This window comes from Passer domesticus, unplaced genomic scaffold (assembly GCF_036417665.1).
Source record: "Passer domesticus isolate bPasDom1 unplaced genomic scaffold, bPasDom1.hap1 HAP1_SCAFFOLD_301, whole genome shotgun sequence".
Taxonomy (NCBI): Eukaryota; Metazoa; Chordata; class Aves; order Passeriformes; family Passeridae; genus Passer; species Passer domesticus.
In genome coordinates this window covers 22,753-37,690 of record NW_026990080.1, presented here as the reverse complement: position 1 = coordinate 37,690, position 14,938 = coordinate 22,753, and the positions used below count along the sequence as shown (strand labels likewise).

At 49.0% G+C, this 14,938-nt stretch overlaps 1 protein-coding gene across 1 annotated transcript in view; it reads right to left on the bottom strand.

Moving 5' to 3' along the window:
- Window positions 1-828: 828 nt before the first annotated feature.
- LOC135292341 (filamin-A-like) overlaps window positions 829-14,938 on the bottom strand; it is a gene marked incomplete at its 5' end in the record, with an annotated part of 36,811 nt that continues 22,701 nt past the window's right edge. Inside the window, 8 exon segments of the mRNA XM_064406553.1 lie at window positions 829-1,118; window positions 4,518-4,677; window positions 4,680-4,738; window positions 5,536-5,754; window positions 6,728-6,904; window positions 8,697-8,829; window positions 13,227-13,342; window positions 14,162-14,299. Coding sequence (XP_064262623.1) covers window positions 931-1,118; window positions 4,518-4,677; window positions 4,680-4,738; window positions 5,536-5,754; window positions 6,728-6,904; window positions 8,697-8,829; window positions 13,227-13,342; window positions 14,162-14,299 — 1,190 coding nt within the window.

The window sequence follows — 14,938 nt, the reverse complement described above, 5'->3', positions numbered from 1 at the left end:
ACTCTCTCCCCCCTCTAGTGACATTTTCCCCATTTTTGGTGATTTTTCCTCCATTTTGGCTAACATTTCCCCCATTTTCAGTGATTTTTCCCCCGATTTGGGTGATTTTTCTCCCCCATTTTTGTGGATTCTCTCCCACTCTCAGTGATTTTTTGCCCGATTCCGGCTGTTTTTCCCCCATTTTGGGTGACATTTCCCCATTTTCATTGATTTTCCACCCATTTTTGAGGATTTTCCCCCTGTTTTTTGGGCCTTTGTCCCCCATTTTGGGTGATTTTCCCCGGTTTTTGGGCATTTTTCCCCCATTTTGGGCATTTTTCCCCCATTTTGGGTGATTTTCCCCCATTTTGGGTGATTTTCCCCCATTTTCAGTGACTTTTCCCCCATTTTGGGTGATTTTTCCCCCATTTGGGGTGACTTTTCCCCCATTTTGGGTGATTTCCCCCCTGTTTTTTGGGCATTTTTCCCCCCATTTTGGGCATTTTTCCCCCATTTTGGGTGATTTCCCCCCTGTTTTTTTGGCATTTTTCCCCCATTTTGGGCATTTTTCCCCCATTTTGGGTGATTTCCCCCCTGTTTTTTGGGCATTTTTCCCCCATTTTGGGTGACTTTTCCCCCCATTTTGGGTGATTTCCCCCCTGATTTTTGGGCATTTTCCCCCATTTTGGGTGATTTTCCCCCATTTTCAGTGATTTTCCCCCATTTTGGGCATTTTCCCCCCATTTTGGGCATTTTTCCCCCATTTTGGGTGATTTCCCCCCCATTTTGGGTGATTTCCCCCCTGTTTTTTTGGGCATTTTCCCCCCCATTTTGGGTGATTTCCCCCCTGTTTTTTGGGTGATTTCCCCCCATTCCGGGGTTTCCCGTGACTCCCCCCCCCCCAGTGACATTTGCCCGATTCCGGGCGGTTTTGCCCCGTTCCTGCCCCTCTCAGGGCACGGTGACGCGGAAGGGGCTGTTGGGCACGTGCTGCTCGCCCCACTTGACCACGAGCAGGTGCTCGCCGCGCTCGCGCAGCACGAAGGACACGTTGTAGAGCTGCTGGCCCAGGTGCTTCACCACGATCTCCTCGCAGGGGCTGCGCGGGCCCTGCACGCCCACCAGCAGCATGTTCGTGCCTGGGGAGAAAACAGAAAAAATTGGGTTTTTTGGGGGATTTTTTGGGATTTTTTGGGGATTTTTGGGGGTTTTTTTAGGATTTTTTTGGATTTTTTTGGGGATTTTTTTTGGGTTTTTTGGGGGATTTTTTAAAGGTTTTTTAGGATTTTATTTGGGATTTTTTGGGGGATTTTTTTTGGGATTTTATTTGGATTTTTGGGGATTTAATTTGGATTTTTTGGGGATTTTTTTGGGATTTTTCTTGAATTTTTGGGGATTATTTAGGGGTTCGCAGGGGCTGCGCGGGGCCCTGCACGCCCACCAGCAGCATGTTCGTGCCTGGGGAGAAAACAGAAAAAATTGGGTTTTTTGGGGGATTTTTTGGGAATTTTTTGGGATTTTTTGGGGATTTTTTGGGGGATTTTTTGGGGGTTTTTTTGGGATTTTTTTGGATTTTTTTTGGGATTTTTTTGGGTTTTTTGGGGGATTTTTAAAGGTTTTTTAGGATTTTATTTGGGATTTTTTGGGGATTTTTTTTTGGGATTTTATTTGGATTTTTGGGGATTTAATTTGGATTTTTTGGGGATTTTTTTGGGATTTTTCTTGAATTTTTGGGGATTATTTAGGGGTTCGCAGGGGCTGCGCGGGCCCTGCACGCCCACCAGCAGCATGTTCGTGCCTGGGGAGAAAACAGAAAAAATTGGGTTTTTTGGGGGATTTTTTGGGAATTTTTGGGATTTTTTTGGGGATTTTTGGGGGTTTTTTCGGGATTTTTTTGGATTTTTTCTTGATTTTTTTTTGAGATTTTTTTAGGATTTTATTAGGATTTTTTCTTTATTTTTTTGGGGTTTTTTTAGGATTTTATTTGGATTTTTTGGGAATTTTTTTAAATTTTTTTGGGATTTTTTTAGGGTTTTTTTGGGATTTTTTTAGGATTTTATTTGGATTTTTGGGGATTTTATTTGGATTTTTTTATTATTTTATTTGGATTTTTTGGGGAGTTTTTTGGGATTTTTCTTGAATTTTTGGGGATTTTTTAGGGGTTCGCAGGGGCTGCGCGGGCCCTGCACGCCCACCAGCAGCATGGTCGTGCCTGGGGAGAAAACAGAAAAAATTGGGTTTTTGGGGGGATTTTTTGGGAATTTTTGGGATTTTTTTGGGGATTTTTGGGGGTTTTTTCGGGATTTTTTTGGAATTTTTCTTGATTTTTTTTGAGATTTTTTTAGGATTTTATTAGGATTTTTTCTTTATTTTTTTGGGGTTTTTTTAGGATTTTATTTGGATTTTTTGGGATTTTTTTTTAAATTTTTTGGGGATTTTTTTAGGGTTTTTTTGGGATTTTTTTTAGGATTTTATTTGGATTTTTGGGGATTTTATTTGGATTTTTTTATTATTTTATTTGGATTTTTTGGGGAGTTTTTTGGGATTTTTCTTGAATTTTTGGGGATTTTTTAGGGGTTCGCAGGGGCTGCGCGGGCCCTGCACGCCCACCAGCAGCATGGTCGTGCCTGAGGAGAAAAAAGAAAAATTCTGATTTTTTGGGGGATTTTTTGGGATTTTTTTTGGGATTTTTGGGGGATTTTTTGGGTTTTTTGGGGGGGATTTTTTAAAGGTTTTTTAGGATTTTATTTGGGATTTTTTGGGGATTTTTTTGCGGATTTTATTTGGATTTTTGGGGATTTTATTTGGATTTTTTGGGCAGTTTGTTGGATTTTTCTTGAATTTTTGGGGATTTTTTTAGGGGTTCGCAGGGGCTGCGCGGGCCCTGCACGCCCACCAGCAGCATGGTCGTGCCTGCAAACAAAACAGAAAAATTCTGAATTTTTTGGGATTTTTTGGGGGATTTTATTTGGATTTTTTGGGTTTTTTTGGCGATTTTTTAAAGGTTTTTTAGGATTTTATTTGGGATTTTTGAGGATTTTTTGGGGATTTTTTTAGGATTTTATTTGGATTTTTTGGGAATTTTTTTTTTAAATTTTCTGGATTTTGGGGGGATTTTTTTGGGATTTTATTTGGGTTTTTGGGGTTTTTTTGGGATTTTATTTGGAATTTTTTGGGCCATCCCAGGTGATTTTTGGGTCATTTTCGGGGCCATTTCAGGGAGGGTTTTGGGCCATTTTGGGGCCATCCCAGCTGATTTTTGGGGCCATTTCAGGGTGGTTTTTTGGACCATCCCAGCTGATTTTTGGGTCATTTTTGGGCCCATCCCAGCTCATTTTTGGGTCATTTTGGGGGCCATTCCAGGTGATTTTTGAGGCCATCCCAGGGTGGTTTTTGGGGCCATTTCAGGGTCATTTTTGGGGCCATCCCAGCTGATTTTGGGCCCATCCCAGGTGATTTTTGGGCCATTTTGGGCCCCCCCCAGCCAATTTTGGGCCCCTCCCAGCCGATTTTTGGGCCCACCCCAGCTGATTTGGGGGCCCCCCCCAGCTGATTTTGGGTGATTTTGGGCCCACCCCAGCTGATTTTGGGCCATTTTGGCCCCCCCAGCTGATTTTGGTTCATTTTGGGCCCCCCCAGCTGATTTTGGTTCATTTTGGGCCCCCCCCAGCCGATTTTGGGCCCATCCCAGGTGATTTTTGGGCCATTTTGGGCCCCCCCCCACCTGATTTTGGGCCATTTTGGGCCCCCCCCCCAGCTGATTTTGGGCCATTTTGGCCCCCCCAGCTGATTTTGGGCCATTTTGGGCACATCCCAGCTGATTTTGGGCCCCCCCAGCTGATTTTGGTTCATTTTGGGCCCCCCCAGCTGATTTTGGTTCATTTTGGGCCCCTCCAGGTGATTTTTGGGTGATTTTGGGCCCCCCCAGCTGATTTTGGGCCATTTTGGGCCCCCCCCAGCTGATTTTGGTTCATTTTGGGCCCCCCAGCTGATTTTGGTTCATTTTGGCCCCCCCAGCTGATTTTGGTCCATTTTGGCCCCCCCAGCTGATTTTGGGCCATTTTGGGCCCCCCCAGCCGATTTTGGTTCATTTTGTGCCCCCCCCCCAGCTGATTTTGGGCCATTTTGGGCCCCCCCCAGCTGATTTTTGGTTCATTTTGGCCCCCCCAGCTGATTTTGGTTCATTTTGGCCCCCCCAGCTGATTTTGGGCCATTTTGGGCCCCCCCCAGCTGATTTTGGTTCATTTTGGCCCCCCCAGCTGATTTTGGGCCATTTTGGGCCCCCCCAGCCGATTTTGGTTCATTTTGTGCCCCCCCCAGCTGATTTTGGCCCCCCCAGCTGATTTTTGGTTCATTTTGGCCCCCCCCAGCTGATTTTGGGCCCCCCCCAGCTGATTTTGGGCCATTTTGGGCCCCCCCAGCTGATTTTGGTTCATTTGGGCCCCCCCAGCTGATTTTTGGGTGATTTTGGCCCCCCCAGCTGATTTTGGCCCCCCCCAGCCGATTTTGGCCCCCCCGCCGTTCCGGGCCCCACGCACCGGCCTTGCTGCAGTCCACGCTGAAGGAATTCTTCTGGCCCACGAAGGCCTTGCTGAGCCCCAGGCCTTTGGCCACCACCTTGGAGGCGTCCGAGAATTTGGGGGGGTCCCGGGGGGGCCCCGGCGGGGGCGGGGGGCGGGGGAGGGGCCCCCGTGGCCCCCCGAGTCCACCAGCACCGAGGAGCTCTCGCGGAGGCTGTGGCTGCTCACCAGGCGTGGCCCTAAAACGGGGGAAAAAACCCAAATTTGGGGGTTGGAAATGAGAAAAATCACAGGGAGGGGAAAGGGGAAGTTTGGGGGTTGGAGCGGTAAAAATGCAGGGGGTGGAAGCTGGAAAATTGGGGTGGAACCCCAAAAATCAGGGTGGAATCTTAAAAAATCAGGGTGGAACCCCCAAAAAATCAGGGTGGAACCCCAAAAAAAAAATCAGGGGTGGAACCTTAAAAATTCAGGGGTGGAACCCCAAAAAATCAGGGGTGGAACCTTAAAAATTCAGGGGGTGGAAGCTGGAAAATTGGGGTGGAACTCCAAAAAATTCAGGGTGGAACCCTAAAAAAATCATGGGTGGACATCAACAGCTGGGGTTGAACTGCAATTGTCCCAGTTCCCCCCAAAATCCCTCCCAAAATCCCCCCAAAACTTCAACCAAAGCCTCCCAATTGCCCCAAACCTCCTTTAAATGTCCCCAAATCCCTCCCAAATAACCCCAATCCCCTTTAAACCACCACAATTCCCCCCAAATCCCCTTTAACCCCCTCAATCTCCCCCCAAAACCTCTTTAAACCCCCCAAAAACCCCCTTTAAACCCCCCAAATCTCCATTTAACCCCCCCAAATCCCTTTTAAACCCCATCAAGCCCCCCAGATCCCCCTCCCCACAGCTCACCGGTGATCTTGGCCTTGAAGGGGCTCCCCACGATGTGGTGGGACCCCAAAACCACCAAAAAAACCCCTTTAAACCCCCCCAAATCCCTTTTAAACCCCTTTAACCCCCCCAGATCCCCCTCCCCATCACTCACCGGTGATCTTGGCCTTGAAGGGGCTCCCCACGATGTGGTGGGGCCCCCCGAATTTGATGGCGATGAGGTAACTGCCGGGGGCCATGGGCGTGTAGATGACCCGGAAGCCCTCGGGGCACTCGTGGCACTCCATGGTCACCTTGGACGGGCCCTCGATGGTCACAGCCAGGGCGCCCGGGCCAGCCTTGGACGTGTTCACCACGAACTCGGCCGGGGAGCCTGAGGGACACCCCGACATCCACGTTTGGGGGGGGCCGAGTTCCATGGGGCTCGTGCAGACCCCACTGAGAACCCCCAAGTTCCCATTTTTCCCCCCAAATTCCCAGTACCTGTCGTGCCCCCAGCCCCATAATCTCCCAAATTCTGAGTTTTTTCCCAAAATTCCGTTTTTTTCCCCTCACATTCTGTACCTGTGGTGCCTCCCTCCAGGCTGGGCCTGTAGGCCAGGACCAGGCCTGGATCTCTGGCCTATCACAGATCCCTCCCAAACTCCCATTTTTTTCTCCAAAATTCCTGCTTTTCCCCCCAAATTCTACCCCTGTTCTACCCCCCACACTCCCTCATGCCCTAAATTCCCATTTTTTCCCCAAATTCCCAATTTTTCCCCTCACATTCTGTACCTGTGGTGCCCCCTTCAAGGCCAGACCCATAGGCCAAAACCAGGCTCGGATCCCCGGCCTGTCCCAGATCTTTCCCAAATTCTTATTTTTTTCTCCAAAATCCTATACCTGTTCTGCCCGCAACACTCCCTCATCCCCTAAATTCACATTTTTTTCCCAAAATTCCCATTTTTTGCCCTCAAAACTCCATACCTGTGGTGCTGCCCTCCAGGCCAGTCCTGTAGGCCAAGACCAGGCCTGGATTTCTGGCCTGTCCCAGACCCCTCCCAAATTCCCATTTTTTCCCAAAAATTTGGGGTACCTCTGGTGCCCCCCCACTCCCTCATCCCCTAAATTCCCATTTTTTCTCAGAATTCCCAATTTTTCCCCTCAAATTCTGTACCTGTGGTGCCGCCCTCCAGGCCGGGCCTGTAGGCCGAGACCAGGCCCAGATCCCCGGCCTATCTCAGATCCCTCCCGAATTCCCATTTTTTCCCAAAAATTTCTGGTACCTCTGGTGCCCTCCCGGTCTCTCATCCTCTAAATTCCCATTTTTCCCCAAAATTCCCAATTTTTCACCTCACATTCTGTACCTGTGGTGCCGCCCTCCAGGCCGGGCCCGTAGGCCGAGACCAGGCCCGGATCCCCGGCCTGGCCTGGCTCCCCCACCCGGACCTTGAAGGGGCTCCCGGGGATGTGGGAGCCCTCGAACTTCACGTCGATGGAGTAGACGCCGTTCTCCCGCGGGATGAAGCGCACGGCGTATTTGTCTGGGGGAAATGGACCCCAAAATTAAACCTGAGATCCCAAAATTGTCCCTGAGCCCCCAAAATTATCCCTGAAACTCCGGAGATCCCAAATTCCTGTGGGCGTGTTTGTGTGGGGGAAAAGAGATTCCAAAATTAAACCTGAGACCCCAAAATTGTCCCCAAAATCCCAAAATTATCCTGGAAATTGCAGAAATCCCAAATTCCTGTGGGTGTTTCTGTGTGGGAAAATGGGACCCCAAAATTCAACCTGGAACCCCCAAAATTATCCCTGAAACCCCAAAATTATCCCTGAACCCCATTTTTATGGGAACGGGGCAGATTTTGGGGTGCGATTTGCAGATTTTGGGGTGGGATTTGCTGATTTTGGGTGGAATTTGCTGATTTTAAGGTGAAATGTGCTGATTTTTGTAGGAATATCCATTTTTTGGGGGTTTTTTTGGGTCCTGGCGCCGTTTTTGGAGCGTCCCTCACCTGGGGTGATCTCGGAGATGCGGGCACCACCCTGGGGTGGGAATGGGGCAGGATTTTATGGGAATGGAGCAGATTTTGGGGTGGAATTTGCCGATTTTGGGGTGGAATTTGCCGATTTTGGGGTGGAATTTGCCGATTTTTGTAGGAACACATGATTTTTTTGGGATTTTTGGGGTCCAACCCCACATTTTGGGGGTGCTCCTCACCTGGGGTGACCTCGGAGATGTGGCACCACCCAGAGCCACCACGGATGGAGCATTTTGGGGTGAAATTTGCTGATTTTGGGCTGGAATTTGCAGGTTTTTTATGGGAACAGGGCAGATTTTTATAGGAACATTTGATTTTTTGGGGGATTTTTGGGGGTCCCAGCCCAGGTGTCGGGGCGCCCCTCACCTGGGGTGATCTCAGAGATGTGGCACCACCCAGAGCCACCACGGATGGAGCATTCTGGGGAGGAATTTGCCGATTTCAGGGCGGAATTTGCCAAGTTTGGGCTGGAAATTGTGAATTTTTGTAGGAATATCCCATTTTTTCGAGGATTTTTGGGGGTCCCAGCCCAGATTTCGGGGCGCCCCTCACATGGGGTGACCTCGGAGATGTGGCACTCCTCCAGGGGGTGCGAATGGGGTGGATTTTGGGGTGGAATTTGCCGATTTTGGGGTGGAAATTGTGAATTTTTGTAGGAATATCCCATTTTTTCGAGGATTTTTGGGGGTCCCAGCCCAGGTGTCGGGGCGCCCCTCACATGGGGTGACCTCGGAGATGTGGCACTCCTCCAGGGGGTGCGAATGGGGTGGATTTTGGGGTGGAATTTGCCAATTTTGGGGCGGAATTTGCCGATTTTGGGGTGAAATACGTGGATTTTTTTAGGAAGACCCAATTTTGGGGGTTTTTTTTTGGGTCCTGGCACCGTTTTTGGGGTGCCCCTCACCTGGGGTGACCTCGGAGATGTGGCACCACCCAGAGCCACCACGGATGGAGCATTTTGGGGCGGAATTTGCCAATTTTAGGGCGGAATTTGCCGATTTTGGGGTGGAAATTGTGAATTTTTGTAGGAATATCCCCTTTTTTTGGGGATTTTTGGGGTCCCAGCCCACATTTTGGGGCGCCCCTCACCTGGGGTGACCTCGGAGATGTGGCACTCCTCCAGGGGTGGGAATGGGGCGGATTTTGGGGTGGAATTTGCCGATTTTGGGGCGGAATTTGCCGATTTTGGGGTGGAATTTGCCGATTCTGGGGCGGAAATTGTGAATTTTTGTAGGAATATCCCATTTTTTGGGGATTTTTGGGGTCCCAGCCCAGATTTCGGGGCGCCCCTCACCTGGGGTGACCTCGGAGATGTGGCACTCCTCCACGGCCCCCGAGGGGCTGTGCACTTTGGCGTCCAGGGCCCCCCTGGCCCCGTTGAGGCTGACGGCGAACGAGGCGGGCTGGTGAACCTTGAGCCCCGACTCCTGGGGGGACACGGGTCAGACACCCCAAAAACGGGGCTGGGACCCCCCAAAAACCCGGGAACCCCCCCACAGCCAGGGGGACACAACAAGGGGTGGGGGGGGTGGGGAAATAAGGGAGGAAGGGGAGAAAAAAGCAAAGAAAGGGGAAAAAAAAAAGAGAAAAAACACAACAAAAAACCCAAAGAAATGCCCCAAAAAACACCAAAAAAAAGCAAAGAAAGGAAAAAAAATCAACAAAAAACCCAAATAAATTTAAAAAAAAAGAAAGAAGAAAGAGAAAAAAACAAGGAAAGAATAAAGCCTAAAGGAATGACCTAAAAAACAAAAAGAATCCAAATAAAGAGAATAAAACAAGAAAAACCCAAAAAGCCCCAAAGGAATCACCCAAAAAATAAAAGAAGCACAAAGAGAAAAAACAACCAAAAAATACCAAATAAATCCCCCAAAGAAAGAGAAAAACAAAGATAAAATCCCAAAGAAATCCCAAAGAAAGCCTCCAAAATTAAATTAAAAAAAACAAAGAGAGAGAAAAAAAAACCAACCAAAAAAACCCCAAAAAACCCAAAACCCCCCAAAGAAAAACACCCAACCAAAAAAACCACAAACAAAACCTGAAATCAAACCCGTAAAACAAAAAAATAAATCCCAAAACTCCAAAGAAACAAAAAACCCTCCCAAAAAAAACCCCAAAAAACCCAAAAATAAACCCCCATAAAAAACCAAAACCAACTCAAAACCTCCCAAAGAAAGGAAAAAAAACCCAAATTAAAAAAAAAAACTTCTACAAAATGCCCCCAACATTCCCAAAATAAACCCCCATAAAACAAAGCCCCAAAAAACCCTAAAAAACCCCCAAAAAAACCCCAAAACCCCACAAAAACCCATAAAAAACCAACAAGAAAACCCCAAAATAACTCCTCCCAAAAAACCCCAAAAATGCTCCCACACCCCTTCCCAAAAAAACTAAAAAAAAACCCCAAAAAATTTCCCAAAAAAGCCCCAAATAGCCCCTAAAAAAGCAAAAAAAGAAAAAAATCCTAAAAAAAGCCCAAAAAACCCCAAACCTGCAGCCCCCCCCCCCCACAAATCTGGGAGATTTTGGGGTCCCCGAGGGCCAAACCCCAAAATTTTGGGGTGGGGTGGGAGAAGTTTGGGATTTTTCAGGTGGGAACCCCAAATTTTCACCCAAAAAATGCCCAAAAAGGTAGAAAAAAAAAACAAAAAAAATCATTTTGGGGAGGGGAGAACCCAAAATTCTTCCCCCAAAAATCCCAGGGGGGGCAGAAAACCCCAAATCCTCACCCCAAATATGGGGGGGGAAGGAAAATCCCAAACTCCCAATCCCAAATTTGGGTTTTTTTGGGGAACAATCCCAAATTTCTCAGCCCAACCCCAAAAACTTCATCCCAAAAATTCAAACCCCGAAGATTTTTGGGGGTTGGAAAATCCCAAATTTTCATCCCAAAATTTTTGGGGAGGTTGGAAAATCCCAAATATTTTTTGGGAGAGGTCAGAAAATCCCAAATTCTCATCCCAAAAATTTTGGGGAGGTTGGAAAATCCCAAATTCTCATCCCAAAAATTTTGGGGGGGGTCAGAAACTCCCAAATTCTCATCCCAAATTTTTTTTGGGAGGGAAAACGACCCCAAATTCCCATTCCCAAAAATCCCAGGGAAGGTTTGGACACCCCCAAATTCCCCCTCCCCAAATCCTCACCCCAAAAAATATGGGAGAATTGGAAAAATCCCAAATCCTCACCTCAAAAATTTTGGGAGAATTGGAAAATCCCAAATCCTCACCCCAAAACTTTTTGGGAGAATTGGAAAATCCCAAAACCTCACCCCAAAAATATTTGGGAGAATTGGAAAATCCCAAATCCCCTCCCCCAAATATTTCTGGCTGGGAGAACCCCCCCAAATCCTCCCCCCAAATTTTTCTGGGGGGTTTAAAAACCCCAAATCCTCCCCTCAAACCCCCTGGGGGAGCCCCAAACCCCAAAATCCCAAATTTTTTTTGGGATCCCCCCAAAAATCTCGATTTTGGGGAGGGGTTTGAGGGTCCCACGGGGGGGGGGGGGATTTTGGGGTCCCCCCCCCGGCCCCACTTACCTTGGGGGGGGAGGGGTTCAGCGGGAGCCAGCGGCGGCCCCCGGCCCCGATTTTGGGGTTTTTGGGGTTTTTTGGGGGCCGCTGGGTCCCGTTAACCCCCCCCCGCCCCCCCTGTTCAAAGCCTTTATCAGAGACACGAGAGAGACCCTGGGACCCCCGGGGGGGCTGGGCCAGCGCAGGGACCCCGCAGCAGCCGAGCTGCTCGGACACCCCAGATCTGATTAAACACCCCTAAAATCTGACTGAGATATCCCAAATCTGATTAAACACCCCTAAAATCTGATTGAGACACCCCAGATCTGATTAAACACCCCCAAAATCTGACTGGGACACCCCAAATCTGATTAAACACCCCCAAAATCTGACTGGGATACCCCAGATCTGATTAAACACCCCTAAAATCTGACTGAGACACCCCAAATCTGATTAAACACCCCTAAAATCTGACTGGGATACCCCAAATCTGATTAAACACCCCTAAAATCTGACTGAGACACCCCAGATCTGATTAAACACCCCCAAAATCTGACTGGGATATCCCAGATCTGAGTGAGACACCCCAAATCTGATTAAACACCCCTAAAATCTGACTGGGATACCCCAGATCTGATTAAACACCCCTAAAATCTGACTGAGACACCCCAGATCTGACTGAGACACCCCAGATCTGACTGGGATACCCCAAATCTGATTAAACACCCCTAAAATCTGACTGAGATATCCTAAAATCTGACTGAAATGTCCCAAAATCTGACTGAGACACCCCAGATCTGACTGAAATGTCCCAAAATCTGACTGAAATACCCTAAAATGTGATTGAAATACCCTGAAATCTGATTAACCACCCAAAACCTGACTGAAATGTCCCCAAATCTGACTGAAATATCCCAAAATCGGATTAAACACCCCAAAACCTGACTGAAATGTCCCCAAATCTGACTGAAATATCCCAAAATCGGATTAAACACCCCTAAATCTGACTGAAATGTCCCAAATCTGACTGAAATACCCTAAATCTGACTGAAATGTCCCAAAATCTGACTGAAATGTCCCAAAATCTGACTAAACACCCCTAAAATCTGATTAACCACCCCTAAATCTGACTGAAATGTCCCAAAATCGGATTAAACACCCCAAAACCTGACTGAAATGTCCCAAAATCGGATTAAACACCCCTGAAATGTGATTAAACACCCCTGAAATCTGATTAAAATATCCTAAATCTGACTGAGATACCCAAAATCTGACTGAAATATCCTAAAATCTGATTTAAACCCCTAAATTCTGCCTAAAAACCTCCAAAATCGGCTTAAAAACCTTCAAAATCTGCCCCTACAAACCCCAAAATCTGCCCCTACAGATCCCAAAACTGCTCCTAGAAATCCCAAAAGTGCCCCTACAGATCCCAAACCCCAAAACTTCCCCTATAAACCCCAAAACTGCCCCGAAAAACCCCAAAATCTGCCCCTAAAAACCCCAAACCCCAAAATCTGCTCCTACAAATCCCAAAACTGCTCCTACAGACCCCCAAACCTTCCTCTAAAAATCCCCAAACTGCCCCTACAGACCCCAAAACTGCCCCTATTAACCCCAAAATCTGCCCCTACAGACCCCAAAATCTGCTCCTACAAACCCCAAATCTGCTCCTACAACCCCCAAAAATTCCCCTATTAACCCCAAAACCTCCTCTACAAACCCCTAAACTGCCCCTACTAACCCCAAAACTGCCCCTACTAACCCCAAAACTGCCCCTATTAACCCCAAAACTTCCTCTACAGACCCCAAAATCTGCCCCTAGAAATCCCAAATCTGCCCCTATTAACCCCGAAATCTGCCCCTACAAACCCCAAAATCTGCCCTACAGACCCCAAAACTGCTCCTACAGACCCCAAAACTGCCCCTATTAACCCCGAAACTTCCCCTATTAACCCCAAAACTTCCTCTACAAACCCAAAACTGCCCCTACAAACCCCAAATCTGCCCCTACAAACCGCAAATCTGCCCCTAAAAACCCCAAAACTGCCCCTACAGACCCCAAAACTGCCCCTATTAACCCCAAATCTGCCCCTAAAAACCCCAAAATCTGCCCCTATTAACCCCAAATCTGCCCCTAAAAACCCCAAAATCTGCCCCTAAAAACCCCAAAACTGCCCCTACAAACCCCAAATGTGCCCCTACGCCCCCCAGCCCTGCGGGGGCTGCGCTGGCCGGGCCCCCCAGCTGCGGGGGGTTGCTGTGGTGTTGTTTTGGGGTTTTTTTTGGGGTTTTTGGGGTCTCCAGGTGCCTCACCTGAAGGCTAGAAACAGTGAGGCGCCGCGCGGCGTCGCTGGGGGCCGCGGCCGTCACCACGAAGGGGCTCTCGGGGATGTGCTCGTCGTTGAACTTCACCGACACCTCGTAGTCACCTGAGAGGGTTGGGAATTAGGGGAAGGGGCTGCGACCCCAAAAACCCCAAAATCCTGCTCCAAAAATCCCAAAAACCCCAAAAATCCAGCCCCAAAATCCGCTAAAACTCGGCTTTGTCCCCTCTCGGGGATGTGCTCGTTGTTGAACTTCACCGACACCTCGTAGTCACCTGAGAGGGTTTGGAATTAGGGGAAGGGGCTGAGACCCCAAAAACCCAAAAATCCCACCCCAAAACCCCAAAACCCTGCTCAAAAAATCCTGCTCCAAAATCCGCTAAAACTCGGGTCTGTCCCCTCTCAGGGATGTGCTGACTGAACTTCACCGACACCTCGCAGTCACCTGGGGGGGAGTGGGATTAGGGGAGGGGGCTGAGACCCCAAAAACCCCAAAACCCTGCTCCAAAAATCCCAAAAACCCCAAAAATCCAGCCCCAAAATCCACTAAAACTCGGCTCTGTCCCCTCTCTGTCCCCTTTCTTGGGGACGTGCTCATCGTTGAACTCCACCGAAACCTCGCAGTCACCTGGGGGGGAGCGGGATTAGGGGAGGGGGTCTGACCCCAAAATCCCACCCCAAAAAACCCAAAACCCCACTCAAAAAATCCCAAAAATCCCACCCCAAAATCCGCTAAAACTCGGCTCTGTCCCCTCTCAGGGATGTGCTCACTGAACTCCACCGACACCTCGCAGTCACCTGGGGGGGAGCGGGATTAGGGGAGGGGGCTGCGACCCCAAAAACCCCACAGAAACCCCAAAACCCCCACAAAAACCCCAAAAACCCCCAAAACCCCCCCAAAACCCCACAAAAGGCAGCACTGACCGGGCTCCTGCACCACGTAGGAGACCCCGCACGATCCGTCCTTGTGGTCCTCGAAGGCGATCTCGGCCTTGCTGGGACCCTCGACGGCGATGGAGAGACCCCCGGCCCCCGCCTCACGCGTCCAGATGCTGAACTCGGCTGGGGAGGGGAAAAAGAGGGGTCAGGGAACCCCAAAAACCCAAAAACCACCCCAAAAACTGTGCTTGTACTGGAAAAACCCCATAAATTCTGGAAAGAATCCCATAAATCCCCTATAAAGGACACAGAGATCCCCGGCCCCGCCTCGCACGTCCAGATGCTGAACTCGGCTGGGGAGGGCAGAAAGGGGGGTCAGGGAACCCCAAAAACCACCCCAAAAACCCAACTCCAAAACCATCTGTCACTGAAAAGCCCCAAAAAATTCCCCTATAAAGGACACAGAGACCCCCGGCCCCCGCCTCGCGCGTCCAGATGCTGAACTCGGCTGGGGAGGGCGAAAAGGGGGTCAGGGAACCCCAAAAACCCCCAAAAACCACCCCAAAAACTGTGCTTGTACTGGAAAAACCCCATAAATTCTGGAAAAAACCCCAAAAATTCCCCTACAAAGAACACAGAGAGCCCCAGCACTGAGGGTCTGGATGCTGAACTCGGCTGGGGAGGGCAGAAAGGGGGTCAGGGAACCCCAAAAACTGCCCCGACCCCAAACACCCCCCTGACCCCCATTTCTGCAGTTCCCACTCCATCTTTGGGGTTCCCACTCCATTCTTCAGGGTTCCTGCCCTGGTTTTAGGGGTCTGC